The 20,899-nt window shown below is 34.6% G+C and overlaps 1 protein-coding gene across 4 annotated transcripts in view; it reads left to right on the top strand.

Moving 5' to 3' along the window:
* The window catches only part of LARGE1 (LARGE xylosyl- and glucuronyltransferase 1), a 342,290-nt gene that overhangs the window by 68,574 nt on the left and 252,817 nt on the right, over positions 1 to 20,899 (top strand). For all 4 annotated transcript variants that reach the window (XM_087723118.1, XM_087723119.1, XM_087723117.1 and 1 more), the window contains one exon: positions 18,431 to 18,614. In XM_087723118.1, coding sequence (XP_087579244.1) covers positions 18,509 to 18,614 — 106 coding nt within the window. In that variant the 5' untranslated portion in view covers positions 18,431 to 18,508. The remainder of the gene's footprint in view (positions 1 to 18,430; positions 18,615 to 20,899) is intronic.

Below are 20,899 nucleotides of genomic sequence, written 5' to 3'. Positions count from 1 at the left end.
AAAACTCTCAGCGTACACATAAATTCAGTGGAATCAATAAAGTTTATTCGTTAAAAAGTTGTACCGTAGCTTTAGGCATGCATATTTGGAATATATTATGGTTGTTAATACTGAAAGGTATTTGATAGAATGGAAATATGTTTAATGCTTTGATTGCAGATTTGGACTTTTTTGATGCACAGGCTTCCTACATATTAGCTCTGCCTTTGAGGATAAGGCAATGGCTTAAAAATGAAGGAACATAATAATACTGTTTGGAAATTAATCACTTGAAGCTTCTTTTCTTATGCTCCTTCTTTCACTTTTGACCTACTTTGTTTATAATTTGAACAGTAGGTAGGCAGGAGGGTGTCTTAAACTGCAGATAATCTAATGAATATGTATCCAATCATTTTTGCTACTATTAGTAGAAAATTGGTTCACATCTCCTCTGCCAGTTTTGCATCTCTGTGTGTGCTTTCTAGTCCATGTTGGTTCGTGGTGACTGCCTGGGTAGGTTTAGTTTAATTATCAAGGTTTTTTTGGAAATGGTTTGCCATTGCCTCCATCCTAGGGCTGAGAGACAGTGACTTTGGCTCAGTTGACTTTGGCTTAAAATGGAATTAAAATTCATGCTCTCACATTTACCAGCTTAGTACCTTAATTAGTAGACCAAACTTTGTCTCTGTAGCCCTTTCTAAAATTATCAGGAATTTTTTTTCAAATATTAGGACTTTATGTGGCATATGTAATGTGATTCTAAAAACTGGTATTCTCCATAAGTTCAATTCATGCCTTAGCCACAGAAATCAACTATATGACCTTTGACCATCCACACTCCCAGCCCTAGGAAGAAGGCAATGGTGAATCACTTCTAAAATGTTGCTAAGAAAATTGTACAGCCTTGTCAAGACTGATTCAAAGGAGTGTACTCAATCAGACATACAAGCATTTACTCAGTGTTAGGTCAAGAATATGTCTCTTCCCTTATGCTATTCAAATACTAATTTTAAAACAAGAGAGGATGTTCTTTTTTCTTGCAGTTCATTTTCAAACATGCATTCACACCTGAATCCTTACGCTGAAAGAACTAGGCTACATATAAAAATTATAATACGCAAAATTGGTGACTAGAGGATCACATATTATAGTAATTTTGTTTTCTATCCAAGATTTCTTTCTAAGAGTAGCTGTATTATAATGCTATAATTACCTAGGTTTTTGTCCTTGCTACAGACATTTCAGGAAGGTCAGGTTATGAAAGATGTTGAATTTTTTGCTGGAGCAAAGTTATTCGGTGTGCTTTATTGATGAAGCAAGGAAATGAATTTTCATTTTTCTCTGGCACGGATAGCTCTTGATTGCTATGTCCTCTACACAACTCTTCAGATGATACATTTTGGATCTTAGATGTATTAATAGTGCATCAGAGTTGAAGATTCCATTGCATGATACATTTCCTAGTGCCATATAATTTTGATACTTTTCTGATAAGGGGTAATAGCTGGTTGCTCATTTTCTTTGGATTAAGAAACAGGTAGAATAGTTAAAATTTTAAAATAATGCAGTTACTGAGGTTTCTTATCTTGGATTTACTGATAATGTGGAGGAGCTCCAAACCTCTACCCTACAAAAAACAGTCTATTATTAGCGAAGAAAAATATATTCATTTTTGTGCCTTCATTTCAATTTATAAAGTAATAAAAATAGAAGTAACATTATTCATCTTTTATCACTAATATGGTAGCTTTATTTCCAAATAGAAGAATGTATAAGTAGTCCTTGATTATGTTTTGTTTAGTGACAGTTCAAGTTACAATGGCATTGAAAAAAGTGACTTACAACCAGTCTTACAACTGTTGCAGGATACCTACAGCCATGAGATTAAAATTTGGGCACTTGCCAACCACATATACATACAATTGTTGCAGTGTCTTGGGCTCATGTGATCATCATTTGCAATTTTCTCGGCTGAATTCTGACAAGCAAAGCCAGTGGGGGAAGCCAGATATGCCTAATGACCATGTAATTCACTTAGCAATTGCAGTGATTCGCTCAACAATTGTGGCAAAAATGGTCATAAAATCAGACACAGCTCATTTAGCAACCACTTTGCTTACAAATGGAGATTCCAATTGTGGTCGTAAGTTGAGGACTACCTGTACTTTCTTTTTCATGTTCTCTGAATTAAATCTGTAAAATGAAAAACATGATTGAATAAGTAACATAGTTAGAATTCTTCATAAAATGTGAGTTTTCAAGTTAGCATATATGGTTCTTTTTAATAGTTATAAGAAGGAGCTTTGTGAAGTATGCCAAATGAATTTATCTTTAAATGAAGACTATAATGCTACCCTCTCTAGACTGAGCTGGTAATAAACCTACTGAACACTTTGAGATTATGTTCTAGTGTTTATAGGATTGCAATGCATAATGACTTCCTGAACATTAAAATTGTGTTTTAAAGCAATATACCATAATGGCCAAAGATGTCTAAAATGCCTAGATAATTCTACAATCGTGGAAGTACTAAGAAAGACTGCACTTTAGTGGCTATAACTTCATGCCTTGTCATAATCAAGACTTCCAGACCTGAAATATGTTATATTTTAAATGTTGTCCTCTGATTTTGGCTGAATGAGGATAGACAGCTACCTGTACTGTATGCAAGCATGCATTTTGGTTTAAGGTACTAGGTTTTCAGGACATTTTGAAAAAAATAATTGCTGTTGGTATGAAGCTACTGGAAAATATTATTGTGTTGGCATTTTATTAATACTACATTGGCATTTTATTTCCTACATTGTAAAGAAGCAGCAAAAAAAGAAATAAGACAGTAAGAAAAATCCTTGTTGGACAGAATTACAGATAGTCATCACTTACCAACCACTTGTTCACCAACTTACAATGATTGCAGTGGCCCATAGTAATGTGATCACCATTTTCAATCTTTCCTGATGGCTCTCCACAAACAAGTCAATGGAAAAGTGAGCAGGGAAGGTCACAGGTCACTCTGATAAGTTCCCCCTCCCCCCCCCACACACTCAGTATTCCTGTGAACTGTGCCACATTCTCCTTCCCTCAATATCTCTGCACTTGCACACCCCAGCACCCTCCTTTCCTCCCAGCACTTCTTCCCTGTGGCATTCTTATACTCCTTATCTGGGACTCACACCACATTCCACTTAATGACCTGTGCCTCCTGAGGTATGATGGCCAATGGGTGCCTGGATTCCTATTGCTAAACAATATTGTCATGTGACACCACACTTTACAACTGCTTAACAACATCAGTCCCTGTCCCAATTACTGTTGTAATTAAATGACTAAAGGTAAAGGTTCCTCTCACACATATGTTCCTGACTCTAGGGGGCGGTGCTCATCTATGTTTCAAAGCCAAAGAGCCAGTGCTGTCCGAAGATGTCCCCATGGTCATGTGGCCGGCATGACTAAATGCCAAAGGCACACAGAATGCTGTTACCTTCCCACCAAAGGTGGTCCCTATTTTTCTACTTGCATTTTTATATGCTTTCGAACTGCTAGGTTGGCAGAAGCTGGGACAAGTAACAGGAGCTCACTCCATTACACAGTGCTAGGGATCCGAACTGCCGACCTTTCTTCTGCGTCTTCTGTTGTTTTGTTTTGGTTTGTTATAATGCTGTGCATACATTAATAAATGTGATATTTTCAGTATATGATGTGGCTTCCTGTGGCCATCAACACACTTTGTGGCCTTCAGATACTCTCTTCAAAGCTTTATGGGGCAAAATGTAAAATGTAAGTCACCCACTGGATCTCTTAAAACCTCCACATTGACTTTCCCATACACCAAAAAGCAAAGTGCAAGTATACTTGAAAAGTTCTTTTGAGCTCCAAACCCACTTCTGGTGAACTCCTCTGAAACTTTTTTTTTAAATTTATAGATTGGTTGGATTGATTATGTGCCATCAAGTCATTATCAGCTCTTAGCAACCACAGAGATAGATTTTCTCAATGACGATAATCAATTGAAGAATCTATAATTCCAAAACAAGATTCTCAGCATATATGTCTTGTAACAAAGAAGAAAAAGCCTCAGAAAATTAAAAGTGGTATTGCTCATTTTTTGAAATATTAATCCTCAACATAGCATACAAACTTCAAATGGGAGAAAGTTGGGCATGCCTTCTTTAGGCTGTGCTATTGCTTATAAACAAATATTTATTCTCCCCAAAAAGCCCTTCCCTCAAAAATATTTTTAGACCTTCTCCCTTCCTCCAGAAATTAGGACACTTAATTGTTGTTGGAATGGTAGCTGATCCTGAGTTCTTGAAATTCTAAATGAATGAGTTTGGCCTCATGCACCCGAATTTTTGCAGTCTCAATTTTGCAGATTTACCAGCAAAATGTTGCAAATAATGAATGGAGTTCTTTTTTCAGAACTTGTCTTAAAAAACTGAACAAATAAGGTTTATTTTAAAAGTGAAGAAATGTGGAAATTGTTTAAATTTTTAACTCTCTGTTTGCATTCTCCTGATTGGTATTGGGCCCTTATGTACTGAAACTGCATGATATATAATTTACATATTATGTATTTTGATCATTAGTTTTGTACAAAGACTAATTTCAGAACAACAATATGGGTAGTCTTTGACTTATGACCACAATACAATACAATACAATAGCAGAGTTGGAAGGGACCTTGGAGGTCTTCTAGTCCAACCCCATGCCTAGGCAGGAAACCCTATACCATTTGAGACAAATGGCTATCCAAAATCTTCTTAAAGCCTTCCAATGTTGGGGCATTCACTACTTCTGGAGGCAAATTATTCCACTGATTAATTGTTCTAACTGTCAGGAAATTTCTCCTCAGTTCTAAGTTGCTTCTCTCCTTGATTAGTTTCCACCCATTGTTTCTTGTTCTACCCTCAGGTGCCTTGGAGAATAGCTTGACTCCCTCTTCTTTGTGGCAACCCCTGAGATCTTGGAACACTGCTATCATGTCTCCCCTACTCCTTCTTTTCATTAAACTAGACATACCCAGTTCCTGCAACCGTTCTTCATGTGTTTTAGCCTCTAGTCCCCTAATCATCTTTGTTGCTCTTCTCTGCACTCTTTCTAGAGTCTCCACCTCTTTTCTACATCATGGCGACCAAAAATGAATGCAGTATTCGAAGTGTGGCCTTACCAAAGCATTATAAAGTGAGCCCAAAATTTCTGTTGATAAGTGAGACATTTGTTAAGTAAATTTTGTCCCACATTACGTTTCTTGCCATAGTTGTTAATTGAATCACTTCAGTTGATAAATTAGTAACTTGGTTGTTAAATGAATCTGGCTTTCCCATTGACTTTCCTTGTCAGAAGGTCGCAAGAAATGATCACATGACCCTGGGACATAGTTATAAATGTGAACCAGGTGCCAAGCACCAAATATTCTTGGTTAGGGTATGATGGCCAGATTCAGACATTTTCAAGCCATAAATTGTAGCCTAGATGCACAGTTGCTGGATCACGCTAATTTATTAGAAGCCAATCTTGTATAGTTTAGGGCCACGTTTCATTTATTTATTTGATTTTTGAGGATTGAAGGGTGTGTAAGTATATGGCATAGGTAAATACATATGACAACTGAATGGCAGGAAAAAAATACAAAAAACTGACATTCTTTGCTGTTATCTAGTGGTAATCTAGATCCTTGCATATTGTAGTTGAAAGGGAATGGTACTGGGTTTAAAGGATAAAATGCATCCATGATTATAAAGTCATCTTCTTTTATATCAAAATAATGGGGAATATATTTAATTAGTCATAACAAACTAATATCCCAATCTCGATCCTGGATTATGAAGCAAACTGTTAAAGTTGAGCTATTAATTTAGTCATAAAATAGATAAGGGTTGCACTAAGAAATTAAAGGAGTTGTAAAGTTAATGGCAGCATATGAGGTGCCGGTTGCAAAAGCAAAACCAAAGAAAATAAATGTTTTTGAATAATGTGTGAACTCACAAAATACCTGCATATTAGTTAAGCATAAGAATATACAACAGCCTTACATTTTTTTTTCAAGCAGGCTTCCCACTATTATTTATGTGTTTGGAGTAGATAAATTATCAGTAGTCTCATCTCTCAAACAGGAAGTTTTGAAATAATGGAAGGGAGACTTAATTTAATTAATCTTTTCATTTTGGTAGACAGCTTCATGTGCCAAATGAACAAAAGGACGAAGCAGTTAGAAAGGACAGTAAGATTATTGGTTGGTGTTTGTGGGATAGTAGTCTCCATTTGATTCTTTGTCTGAGATAATGGAATTTAGAATGTAAAATCGGGAATGTAGCAATCATAATAGGGAAGTTTGTTGTGTTTTTGGATTGCACAGCATAAACCTTTCAATTATTTGTTGCTGTTATGTTGTCAGTTCTTTATAAAATTAAAGAGTGTTCTCTGTCCTTCTAATAGGACCACTTTTGTTCCAAAACTGGAGATTGTTAGAACTGTACAGGTAAAAAGCAAAATTGTTAGCAATCATCTTGCACTCTTCAGTCTTCCTGTTATATTATGTGTCTGTTGGAGATTTAAGGATGACATGACTTATTGACAAAAGGTAGCTAGCTCTCAATAAGTTTTTTTCTGGCCTGCCCCCTGAATAATTGGAACAGCAGCAGTTCTAGTTACCAATAGAGGTTTATAAAAAGAAGAACGATTAGGAAATCAATGTGTGTTGGGAAAAAGGATGCAATTGGATGCATCTTCTGGAAGTGTTTGTTTCTTTAGCGAGGAAGGAGAGGGTTTCATCAGAGGTCAAAATAAATGATGGTTGAGACTTATGGTCAGGTGAATTCAGTGCAGCTTTGAAAGAAATGTTTTCCACTATGTCATTCAGTATGGACCATTTAACCACTGTCTCATTAGCAGTTATAAGAATACTTTATTCAAGGTGATTACTGATTTCCAGATTATTGTTTTTAAGCAGTTAGTGCTATTTTCCCATCATTAATTGAACAATGTAAAAATCCAAGTTCCAGAACACTGATAATGGCATCATAAATCTTATGTCAAAATATGTCAAAATATTGGGGAAATTGAAATTATGGCGTTTTGGTTTTATAGCGCTAGTTGCTCACTTTCCTTTGATATTGTTGTCAGTTAACATCAGAAATATGCTTTTCTTGCTCTCTTATGTATGCACTGATTTAACACCACCTAAAGTGTTCAAATAATACGTTTTTGCTCACTCATATAATATTGATGGCACATAAGAATAGCTTTCTGTATGCCATTTCATTCCTTAGCATAAGAGCTTGTAAAAATGTTACTTATTAAAGCAGAACATGAATAGTAGTGGCAGTAGCTGGCAGTGTTTAAAATGCAATTTTATATTTAATTTGTTTAACTTGATTAACTAGGGTAATACATGCATGGATAGACAATATTATGGCTTGGATATTACCTGTCTGAAAACTGCAATTTTGGTGTCATGCAACTTACTCAATAGAAGAAGAAGAAAATACTATTTAATCATACCTAAAGTTCTTAACCTTTTGTGTCATGTATCCCCCCCCTTTCAGAAAAAAATGTGTTATATTATATATATTATATTATATTATATTATAAACTTCTTCAAATTACGTATAGTAGCAGTGCCACTTCTGAGTAAAACCTTTGCCCCGGATAGTGAATTTACTTCTTTCTTATCTTCTGGCTTTCCACCCCTTGTATTTGTTTCAAACTGGACTTGTTATTTGCTCTCTCTTTCTTAACCATGAATAATGTGTCATGAGAGCCTATAGTCGGTGTAACTTCTTTTTCAATACAATGTAAGTGTAGTCATTTTATGGAGATTTTTGTTGTTGGCTATTGTAAGAAGGGGATTAGAGTTAGAAGATTCTTCAGTTTTAAAAATCTTACATGTGTCTTAGATGGTATTTTAGGAGTTGAAGAAATCAGGAAGAAATATTTTCCATGGAAATACTGTCAAACCCCATTTTATTTGGGAATGCAACCTCAGTCATGTTTATATTTAGAATTGATATTTTATCACCTGAAGAATTTAAATATATTGTCTATTTTAAAAGATGCTTAGATTTTTGCTTAGATTCTCAGACAATGCTTCCGTTTCCTGTGCAGTGGTTGGGTGAGAGTTTTTACAATAAGGCAGACTATGCTTTAAAAAAATACCCTTATAGGCAAGCTGATTAAGTAGATGGAAAATTTTGACTTGGGTGTAAAGACTAATGAATGGTAGAAGAAATATTAGTGCTTTTCCATAAACCCTTAGTCAAACTTGAAATTTCTTGCAGTAAGACATAATGGTGCATTGCGGATATCTAAATTTTATCATTCTTAGCTTCTTTAGTTCTACAGTCAGTGGGAAGCTGTATTATATAATCCATTTATAAAAATATGTTCCCATTGAAATGGCCAAGAGGTATTAATTTCATTAAATTCTAAGGACAGATGTTGTTCTATTGGGTTTGAGGGACATTTACATTCAGTTCCAATTAGTTCTTTATGTAACATCAAAACACAAGAAGCCTTGGGTAAATCAGATTCTCTGCTTCAGTTCTTGCATTTATTAAATAGTCCTATTCTCCTAGATTTTGTTTCTCTCCATGCTTGTGTGTGTGAACAACTTTTATACAGCAAATAATTTGATGTGTTAACGTTTAATGGGAAAAGTAATATATGTCTAGCCAAAGAAAACAAATGTCAGTAAAGGTTTTGTAGGTATCTCGTAGATTTAGTCAAGCTGAACTGCTTTAATGAAGATATTAGATTGGGGCACAAACAATCCTGAGCTTCTTTATCAGTTTTGCGGACAGAGAAATTTGCTGGACTATTTCTCCAGGGAATAAAGACATTATCTAATAATTGCTCAAAAGCAAGTCCCTTCCCTTAACAGTGACAGTAGCATCAGTACTCATGCCTTAGAGGGGGTTTATCTTTATGATGTTTTCCCTTTAGATTTAATCCAAATGTGTTAAAATAGGGAGAATGCAGTTCTATCTATCTATCTATCTATCTATCTATCTATCTATCTATCTATCTATCTATCTATCTATCTATCTATCTATCTACCTACCTACCTACCTACCTACCTACCTACCTACCTACCTACCTACCTATCTATACCTACCTATCTACCTACCTATCTACCTACCTACCTACCTACCTACCTACCTAACTAACTAACTAACTAACTAACTAACTACCTACCTACCTACCTACCTGAAAGAATATCTGCAGGGGTAGTAAGAAAGGGCAGGACCTCAATCAAATTTTAACTGCCAGTAAATTAATAGTTAAATTAGATTAAATCATTCCACTTACATTTTTGAATACGGCTATTGTAATATTCTTTTTAAAATCCCCACATCTGTTAGTGATATGAAACCATAATGTTTCTCTTCTTGTTTAAATAATAAAGCTTTCTTATTTCCTAATTAAATCTGAGGGAGGAGAAATAGAAACTCTGTAATGGTGTAATGGTGTCCTAAAAGATTTATATAAATAGGATAAAACAGTTGCTTCAATCATAGAGTACTTCTTAATTTAACTTATCCATTATTGTCTGTCTTGTATTGTGGAGTTCTTGGTCCACTTTGAGCTTGATTGTTTGCAGGCAGAAATTTCATTATTCACTAAGTAACATCTTCAATGCTAGAAGGGAGTGAAGCTTACTCTTCGTTTATATACAGTAGCTTTGCTCTGACAGTGTTCGCGAGGATGCAGTTTATTCCTTGGTTGTTCCTTGATTATGCTATTGTCTACTTCTTGATTGCCTAAGTTGTTAGTTTCTTGATCAGGGTATTGTTTATTTGGTGTATAAAAAACTACTTCTTTCTAGCACTGAAGATGTTAGCTAGTCAGGTAACAAAACATCTGCAAGCAAATAATAAAGCTCAGAGAGCATCAAAAGTCCACAGTCCAACCCCGAGCTACATGTATTCGCTTCTAGTGGTGTATTATGCTGATAATTCATAAGTTGATGAGTTGAAAAAACAGACCATTTATGTTTTACTTGAGGATGACCGAGATGACCAACTTATATGTACTTACATGGAGATACAGATAGCTCAGTAGTTAAAGATGTTGAGCATGCCAGCTGAAAAGGTGACAGTCCAGGTTTGAAATCTGAGTGTGGGGCAAGCTCCAGTTACTTGTCTCAATTCCTGCCCACCTAGCAGTTTGAAAGAGGATTGCACTCCTCTGAAAGGATCAGCATTTGAAGACAGTTTTGAATCTAACAATGCCAATAGTTATCCAAATCTTCGATAGGTAGGATGAGTGTAATTTGCTCCAAACACCATGAATAGAGCAGAATAGCCACACTATATAAAACCACTACTAACAAGCTACAGTGTTCTGCTTCATAGCATGGAACAATGAAATATTGATTTTCACAGCACAAAGTTTAAATGGTGAAACTTGCTACCAGAAGTAGCAAGTAGATGGCTGCCAAAGTGAATCACTTTGAAAAATCAGAAAATTTCATTGGTGGGTTTCTGTCAAGATGGGTAATAAATGACTTCTAGAGTCATAAAAATATCATTCTCAACACTAGCATCTGGGGCACATGAAAGTATTTTCAGTTATATAACTTTCTGACTGTTTGGTATGTTTGTGCATGACCATCGGTTGCCTAAAGAGCACAGTGTAAAGAAAGAAAGAAATGCCCTCGAGTTAAGTCAATTCTTGGTCCTGGACCCATACAGCTTTAGGGACATTATTTATTTTTATTCTTCCTTTATTATAGAAATTTATTTATTCATTTATGTATTATAAAAATAGTTTGATATTGTCTTTTTTTCAGGATGCATTTTCCAGTTTAGTCTACATTCCTGCACTGGCTTTGTTTAGCTTTTGAGATAAGCCATGGTTGGTTACCATTTGCTTAATCAAAAGTAAAAAAAGAGTAGCTTTTAATTGCTTAGTCAGTCAATTTACACATACACTTTGTTGCCCTTTCTTTAAAACATTGCAACACTTATTCACCACTGTTAACAAAATACCATAGTTGTAATTAGAATGAGTCAAGATGTTTAGAAAGGGTATATACTCAACACTCTATGAGGATTACAATTTGCAGGAATTGGATATGTCTAGTTTAATGGGGGGAAAAAGGACTAGGACTTTGTTTCCACAAAGAAGAGGGAATCAACCTACTCTCCAAATTACCTGAAGTTGGACAAGAAGCAATGGCTGGAAACTAATCAAGGAGAGAAGAAAACTAGAACTAAGGAGAAATTTCCTGACAGAACAATTAATCAGTGGAACAACTTGCCTCCAGAAGTTGTGAATGCTCCAACATCGGAAGTTTTTAAGAAAACCATTTGTCTGCAATGGTATAGGATTTCCTGCTTGACCAAGGATTAGACGAGATCTAATCTAGATTAGACACTAAGATCTCTTTCAACTCCGTTACTCTGTTATGGACTAGAAACTTACATTTCAAATTTAGATGACTTAGTATAAAGGAGAATATTTCAGGGTAGAAAAACATATTACATATGGGTATGGAGAGAAATAAACTGGTGAGTACAAGCTAGAAACTGAAAACACTTTATGCCTTCTATCCATTGTATATCCAGAAAGAGGAGGGAGGGAAAGAAATCTCACTTTCCTTTTTTAAAAAACTTTTTTGTTGACAAAGTCTAATTCATTCAGATTCAGAATTGACTTATTCTTGTGCATCCCAATTTATTTTTCTGACAGGTTAATTTTGTTGCTGTAATTGGACATCCTACATGTAGATTTCTTTTTGGCTCTGAGACCTTCATTTCTTTAGTCAGCTGTCAAATGATTTTGTTGAAGTCTGGATTTTTGCTAATTTTAAGAATGTTTGAAAAGAGAACATTGGACTGTCTCCAGACTAGGTATATTAAAATCTGAAATCCTAAGGATATATCAGTACAAACGATCAAAAAATTATAGAGATAGAAGAAACACCTTGGGGCAGTAAATCCAACTCCCTTCTTCAGGCAGGAATTTGAATTAAATCATTCATGAGAGATGGTTGCTTAGCATTTGCTGGATCACAAAATTTGAAGGACAAGCCATTCCCTTTATGGACCTGTGCTTCTGCTTTTACTTCCTCCTGTAACATTAAACCAGATTTTTCTTTCCTGTAAGATAACACCATTATTTTATACCAAACCATGAATGGTGACACAATGGTTAGAATGAAGTATTGCAGGCTACTTCTGCCCACAGACTGGAGTTTGATCCTCATGTGGCTAGAGCTTAACTTAGCCTTCAATCCTTCCAAGGTCCGTAAAATGGGCATCCAGATTGTTGGGGGCAATATGCTGACATTGTAAATAGCTTCGAGAGTACTGTAAAGTACTATGGAGCAGTATATAAGTCTAAGTGCTTATTGCTATTGCTATTTTGGGATGCGGGAGAGTCTGTGGCCTTCTCTGTGATGTCATTCAGGTACTAGAATGATGCTATTATATCATTCTCAGTCTTCTCTTTTCAGAGACAGACATACAAAGTAATTTCCATTCCTGATTACCCATGTGTCCTTTTTCTAAACTTCAGGTACTTAAACATAGAACTGGACACAATACTTGAATTGGTGTTTAATCAATACAAAATAAACAGTTATTTTTCATTGCAGTTGGGCGGGTGTAATAAATTCGAATAAATACATTTCTTCTCTCAATGTCTTATAAAATGGCTTTCCATCAGTATGTTCAGTTTGTAATCAATTATTCCAATAATTGTAATCATTTCCCCCCTAAATGTATGGCAGTATAATATAATAACTATATCATCCTAGATCTGTATATTTTATTTCTGTTTCCTATCTAAAGAGCTTTGCATATCTCACTATGAACTTTGCTACTTTAAAAGCCGATTTTACCCATTTCACTAGTTATATTTCTTTGAGAATAAGGAAACCTTCAACTTTCAAAAAACAATTGACTCCAAAATTTATGTTGCAATTTGATAAGCTTTCACACTTCATCAATTCATTAATGTTAAAACAGGGACCAGAACTGAACTTTATAATACCTTGTTCCCTTCCTCAGTTTTACAAAGAACCAATCACTGATGAGTACTCTTGAAATACAATTTTTGATCCAATTGTATAGCTCCTAAATTGTCACACCATCCGGTCCCTGTTTATTAATTGGTAATGAAAGTGTCATGGCATTCGTGTTAGTTGTTTGCTAAGAGAAGAATGGTATGCTTAGAGCATTCCCGCAATATGTTAAGGAAATTATCCAATCAAAACGTGAGCTAAGGTTAGTTTAGCAAGACCTACTTTTGATAAATCTGTGCTGACAGCTGGTAATTACTACATTGAGTTTAAAGCACTTAACAGATCAATCGCCTTAGGATCTACTCTAGAATCCTCCTAGATATTGATGTCAGGCTGTTGGGTAGTTTAGTTCTCTATTTTATCTTGGAATGGTTTTTGACTAAACATTCCTATTTGGTGTCAACACTCAGAGTACAGGTAGTCCTTGACTTATGACCACAATTGGGACCGCAAAATTTGTTGCTAAGCAGTGCGGTTATTAAGTGATGTAAGACTTGACCACATGTAATTTTGCAAATCTCTTTGTCATGCCATTAAATGAATTACCATGGTTGTTTAGCAAGACATCACATGACCACAGCTTGCAGCCTTTCCTGCCAACTTCCCATTGACTTTGCTTGTCAGAGGACCGCTGGGAGAATTGTAAATGGCAATGATGTGTAGGATATTGCAATTTCCATAAATGTGAGCCATTGCCAAGCACTCGGATCATGACCAAGTGATGGTTATAGTTTTTTCCAAGTGATGGTTATACTTTTTTCCAACCCCTTCATAATTTTGAACAGTTGCTAAATAAATTGTCATAAGTACCTACTATATAATTTTTTCTAACCAATTATATATCAGCTAGTAAAAGGTAATCCAGATCCATTGGAATGATTTTATGCTAAAGAGATTTTATACTGTTTCTGGGATACAGTTGGTTAATTAGAATTCTGTATTTAGTTATTAACTTAGGGAAATCTCCTTTCTAACACTTCTAAACTATGATTTTAAAAGTAGTTTCTGCTGGACACAACAGAGAACAGCTTCACATCCTGTATTTAGTATAAAAGCAAATCATCTGAACAGGTATGATTATATTCATTGTATGACAGCTCTGCAATTATGGTTTCTTTAAAAAGATCTTAATGGAAAGAAGCCTTGCTTAGCATTTTGGTACTGTCTTAAGATTTAATAGAGAAAAGTTTCTTCGATTTAAATTATTAAAGGATTCCAATCAGCAGGCTGCTTTTTATAAATCAAAGCAGTAGTTATCTACAAATATTAGAGAGATTTGTAGATAACTGTCCCAAATCAAGGGATTACAGGTGTGTTTGTGTTTTTGTGTGTATGTATGTGTAGAATTTCATCCTTCAGTGTTAGCTATACTGTAATAGTCAGTTTGCAAATGAGATTTTATTGATCTTCACAAAATGTATACAATCTTCAATTTAAGAACTAAAGAGATATGATTTTGGCAACTGTATACACACAGTTTTGGAGGTTATGTAATACCATTTTTTTAAATACAGCTGTAGGCTGTGAAATGACCATTGCCTTCCTAATTGCATTGTGCTCTGCTAAATAATACATACACTGTTGGATTGTGGCACTTCAATTTGCTTTCTGTCTTTAAATTTATAAAGAATTTAAAATATAAGGAAAGAATAAACTCCACTCTGGTTGAGGTTCTATGGTTTCTCAAAAGAGTTTAAATGATATTTGGAGATATGTATTTTTTTCCTCTCTCTTTTTCTTCTGAGAGAATAGAAACACAGCATTCTAAGACAAAAATACACGAAAAATATAAGTGTAGACCCCCAAATTTATGTTATCTATCTTGCTGCTATAAATGGACAAGATGGAACATGCTATGGACGAGTTATATTTATGTTGAAAACTGCTAAAAGCCCTATGAATGCTCATTTGAAAATGTAAGCCAAATTTTCAATGTGAGAAGAGTTTTTGCATATCAGAATTATAAATTTCCAGATGACATCTTCCATTTGTGAATTTTCTTGGCCCGAATATACTTATATGAAAATTGAATTTCATCAGTATGTCTTTTAAAAACTTTATTGTGATTCTTTATGTCACTGCAGGTAATGTTCAATTGGTTCAGCCCTGAAATGATTCAGCTGTAAAGATTATCTTCCTTGACTTCTTTGCGACTTTGTCTTTTTTTTTTTTTTTTGGTGCCTCTTTTTTATTCTGTAAAAATGGAATATATTTAAAATTTGAAATCAAGCCTGTTTCTCCTTATTTCCTCACATTTGTCTTGTAATCTCAGGAGTGATGTATGTCACCTGGTTAGAACAGTTAAGGAATTAGCTAAAGTTCCTAAAATTGTGACTAGTATATTTTCTGTAGAACTAATAGTAAGAGTGCTAGCTGTTCATAGATTTCTAACTAACATTCTATAGTTTGTATGTTAACGCAATTCATCAATCAGGCAGTCAAATCATCATCGGTTATAGCATATTATATAACATGTTTAAAATTCATTGCTTTTATAATACACAACTCATTATTATTCTTTACTATTTCCTTTTTAAAAGGATAATTGATATTCCTATTTTTGATAAGTAGGAATAAGACTTCTATAAGAGATTTTGTGAAAATTAATTAATGTATTTACAATTAACTGAAATTTGCATCTCCCATTTTTATGTTGCTGTTCTTGAGTGGTGGAAAATAGAATCCAGTTATATGACAGTGATTGTGCTGCTTGTTAACATTATTCCTGTTATCTTCAGCACTGAAGTTTTAAGGAAATTTGGAGCCAGCTTCATACTGTTATTATTAATTAAAAATATCACCTTCAGCAAAAAGGAATAAGCATCAAGGCATAATTTTTTCACATATTTCTTTTTTCTAAATTAAAATTTAAATATTTACACTCACAGAAAATTAGAAATAACATATACTTATAATTTCTATTCCTGCAATGAAGTGAATGTTACACAGCATAGTAAACATATCATAATAACAGATGAATGCAGTATTACTTGTTTTTCCATGTGAAAATTAGACAAATAAAACATAGTTACTGATGAAAAAAGGGGAATAAAGTCTACTAAAAATGTTTATGGTTATGTGCAGCATCTCTCCCCCCTCCCTCTACACACACAGACACACACACAGACACACAAACAAACAAACTGAATCATACAATTGGCTACTCCTAATTTTGAATGTGTATTCAAAATTAGTATTACAAATTTTGCTGCATTTTCCAATTGCAGTATTAAAACTTTCTTTTATAAAGGAAAGTGCTGTGTGATTCTCTGACAATGGTATAGAGATTAAATGGAACAAAAGAGGTATTTGTTAAATATTAGATTAATTATTTAAGTTCTCTATGGAACTTTAGCACTACTAAATCTTTGCTTTCCAAAGCTGTGCTCATTGTATATATCTCAGTGCTTCAGATTTTTAATTATAGTTTTGAATCTAAACTTGTGAATAAGAGAATACACTTTCCTTTTTGTGTGAGAATGCTGCAATTGTGATATCTCATTGTATATCTTGAAAGATAATAGTTATATTACTAATTGAATCATAACATTTTGATTTGGTCTAGCTCTTGCCTTCAGATTCTTGAAGAAAGGAAATAATAATGAATTTTACTTAGCAAGAATAATTAGGTTATTACTGATGAGTGAAATGCAAAATCTTTCTCTGTCTTAAAATCATTTGTCGCTAAATATTTGCAGTTTTTCTTTATCAATCTGGGGTTGGTATAACATGCTATGAAATCTTAATGGAGATTATATTATCATTTAATTATGAGTATTGTAATTAAGGACATGTGAAAGAAATGTGCTGCATGCCTTGATTAATATTATTTATTTCATTAAAGTCATTAGACAAGGGTAGTGATCTAACTTTAGCCATAGAAGATAACTTCAAAATAGCCAGTGGACAATATCCTCCTTGCTGATTTTTGGTTTTTTCCCTTACTGTTCTTGATACCATTTTTGAAATTATTCCACTTTGTTTGATTTAACCCCCAAATCCACTTTGTCTAATACAAAAATGAAATTAATTTATTTTTAAACTCATATTTCCTTGAAGAGGTTGCTTTATTTCTTCAATGTATACAACTGAATGTGAATTTAACAATAACAGAAACTCTGTATCGCTTTCATATATTATTTTGACCACTGCCATTTTTAGAAAACAAGAGCTAGGAATTTAAATCTAGGAATTTAAAACGTAGAAGTTTAACCAAGAAAGCTTTGTGCCAAATTTCTTTTAATCCAAGTTAATCCAAGTTTCTTTATTTATCAAGCTAGTGATGATAGGAAATAATGCTAAGAATGAAGTCATATCTATTCAATTTCAAAGCCATTTTGCAACTACCATATTTTTCACTCCATAAGATGCACTCCCCCCCAAAAAAAAAGTGGGTGAAAAGGGTGCCAGTCCTTTGGTGAATAGCAGCTGGACGGTGGTGGGGGGCTCCTTTAACAGTGTTGAAATTCGCCTCTTCTGTCTTTGTCATTGCCCGCCTCTTCTGTCTGTTTTCCTCAGTGCAGGAGTCAATAGGCAGAGCTGGCACATGAGAGGACACCTATTTGGGGTCCTCTCAGGCTCTGCCCGATTTTTTTTTCTTGTTTTTGTCGTCTAAACCTAGGTTTGTCTTACGGTCTGGTGCATCTTATGGAGTGAAAAATATGCTGTATAGCAGCCATTCGACTTCATTGCTAAGTGACACGCAGGAATAATCTTGACAAGAATACAGCTAAGGTTCTTTCTACATGTCCCATATGTTTGTCACCTCTTACTGTCATTTACAGACATTCACAAGGTTACTTACACACTGGAAAGTGGTGAAATAAAATGGCTTTTGTGGGAAAATATTATTATTCCTGCTAAGTCCTCGACTTGCTACCGGTCCTAAAGTCCCTGACTTACGACTGGCAGCCAGCAACAGCCTAGCTGCGCCTGATTGGCTAAGACGTGGCTGGCTGAGTGCGAGCTGCCAGAGGCACTCCCATTGGTCGCCCTACTTGACAGATCATTATAAATAGCTGTCAAGCAGGGCAAGGTGCTGAATCTTATCTGTACATAGTTGTCTGTTGGTGTTTCAATAAAATAGCTGTTCGCTCACCTCAGCCGCCTCACGTCTCGTCTTTCCCTCCGAACTTTCAACAATTCCCATTACTGTTCACTATAGTTTCTGTTTCTTTATTGTTGTTTTAAATAAAACATATGTGGTATCTGAGCTGGTATCATGCACTATTGATTTATGCTCTTTCATCATGCACGTAAGGCACAGATTTACAGTTTATCTTTTACAGTGCATTGACTTTGGTTTTGCAGCATGCACGGCTGTTTTTTAATCTTAGTTTTGTAAGGGGCTATGAAAAAGTCTGATCTTTTTGAAGTGAGAAAGTGCTAAGTGGCATAGATGACATTACTTTCTCTTGCTTTCAGATAATATGTGGGAGACTATGGACTCCATGCTTCCGACATAGGAACAGGACCACGTTGGGAAGCTTCACTTCAGAGAGAATGCTGGGAATTTGCAGAGGGCGACGGAAATTCCTGGCTGCCTCTCTGACTCTGCTTTTCGTTCCTGCTATAACCTGGATTTACCTGTTTGCCGGCAGCTTTGAAGGTAAGAAAGAAAACCTGCTTGAAGTTAAGAGTCTGGGGATTGGTGAGTTCAAGAATTTTCATCAATGTCACTTCAGATCTAGTAGCCTTGAGGCAGATTGGATGAAGTTGTTTCCTCTCCTGTTTTCCTCATCTCCCAAGGGACTAGGAAGAGGAGGCAAACTGTCTTTGCATAGCTGTGACACTGTCAATATCTATATTCTTGATCATCAGGTTGGTCCACTCCTGTGGGTGTACTTGTTACTAGAACTAAAATATACATTGATTTATTAACAGCTTAGACTGATTTTTCTCCAACTGACAATTTGAACAAGTATTTCAGCAATTAACTCTGAAGCTTTGAAAAGAAGATATGATATCTGTACATTTCTGCCTTATTTACTTATGCATTTATGTGTGTACACAGCTGCCTCTGTAAAGACAGTTTTCAGAACGGATGGCAATGTAGTTGAAAGCAATCTGCATGAGTTTTTGATATAAACATTGTGCATTAGACATAGTTCTTTATGTCTTTATTTTTAGTAATTTTCAAGGGAACAGCTGTATTTTTATTATTATAATTTATTTAGTTTTAATGCTCAAAAAAGCTCAACCAAAGCTGTCATGCCATAGGAAATATCCTTTCATGTTTGAATGATTTCTTATTTCCTGTATTAAGCTTTTACAATTGCTTAGTGATTTTTTTGTTTTTGTTTTTTAATGAACTTCAGGAAAATGGTTTAGCTTAATGTGAGCATTTTTATTTTACGAGCCGTAGCTTCCCCACAAATACTCCATTCCTTTTCTTCTTTCCTTGGCCACTGGACTTGTTAATAGCCCTTAATGAGTTGAGAGATTTTTCCTTTAAAATCTTATTCCCCAGATTCTTCCAATTTCTTTTTCATAAGTGAATTAGCCATTTTAACACTGTAAGAAACAACTTATGAAATCAGATCAGGGGCCAGTCTAAGCCATAATATTTGATTTATTCCTATATTGTTCCAGAAGATCTTTGAAAATTAATTTTCGTCAATGGTGCTTTGCCAAACAAATTTTAACTTGTTATTTTTAGTACCTAGAGCATGAAATCTTGGATTTTACTGTTTCATTAATTATAACATTTATTTTTCTTTTCTGTTATAACAAATTCTATAAGTTACTGAGAATTATTAGGTTTTGGGCAGTGGATAAATTTCATTGATAAATAAATAAATAATACTCTCTTAATACTGTAGTTTCTAAAAGAATAATTTTTGAGCATTCCATAACTTACTTCAAAATCTCAAGTATATCTTTAAGAAACCTAAATAAATTGGCTATACAGTGATATGGCGATTTGTAAATAGAGTAGAGCTAGGCAGTTTTGATGAAAGAAAAAAATATTTTTGATCACACACATCAAAAAATATAACACACACATACACATGTTTATGTTTTAATGACATATAATTGATGTTAATAAATAGCTACTTATTTCTACTGCTAATAAGATACCTGAGAAGAAAAATGCTATATTCAAGTTTCGTTGTCTAAGCAGTACAGGGAGTGGAAACTATATAGCAAGTGCCTACAATTCCCAGGTTAGTGAGAATTATTGCTAAAAAAAAAGATCTTGAGAAAATAACTAAATATCCATTAACTTAGAAATGCAAGAGAATAAGCCCATAATTTAAATCCTGAACCAGTGAAAAGATGTGTACTCTAATTGCTCTATATTGCTATTGCCAGCCCTATAGTTGTATTTTTTTATTTTTTTATTATTATTATTATCAAATTTATATGGCCACCCATTTCACGAATATGACTTTGTGTGGTATACAATTAATTAAATAATTTAAAATTACCTTTTAAACCCTTAACAATTACAAGAAAATATTAAGCAAAACCATGGGAGAATAAATTCAAGGTCTTACATGTAATAAACTATTTCATGGGCTTCCCATTTCCATGGTATCCTCAAGCTTGTTGACAAAACCAGGTTTTAAAGGATGTCCAGAAAATCTGTAAGGTCAGCCTCAATTTCACCTCAGAGGATGGGGATGATGATGTTCCACAGGAGAGCTGCCATAGTTCAGAAATGCCATCATCTTGGGTGGTGGAACTCCAGAGCAGATGAGATCTCTAACATGCCCCTTCTGCCAGACCTGATGTAAGAGGGAGAGTTAATCCCTCAAATAAACCATCCCATCCCATGTAAGGCTTTAAAGGTCAAAAAGGAAAACCACAAAAATGAAGAAAAGGGGAAAAAAAGCAGTGTTTATAAACATATAAATGAGTATGAGTTTTCAAGCAGAGTATTAAACTCTG

This window comes from Thamnophis sirtalis, unplaced genomic scaffold (assembly GCF_051295495.1).
Source record: "Thamnophis sirtalis isolate CommonGarterSnake01/CBP01778 unplaced genomic scaffold, rThaSir2_p1.2 scaffold_9, whole genome shotgun sequence".
NCBI lineage: Eukaryota > Metazoa > Chordata > Lepidosauria > Squamata > Natricidae > Thamnophis > Thamnophis sirtalis.
Note: the sequence above shows the minus strand (reverse complement) of the source record. Positions and strands in the feature narration are given on the sequence as shown.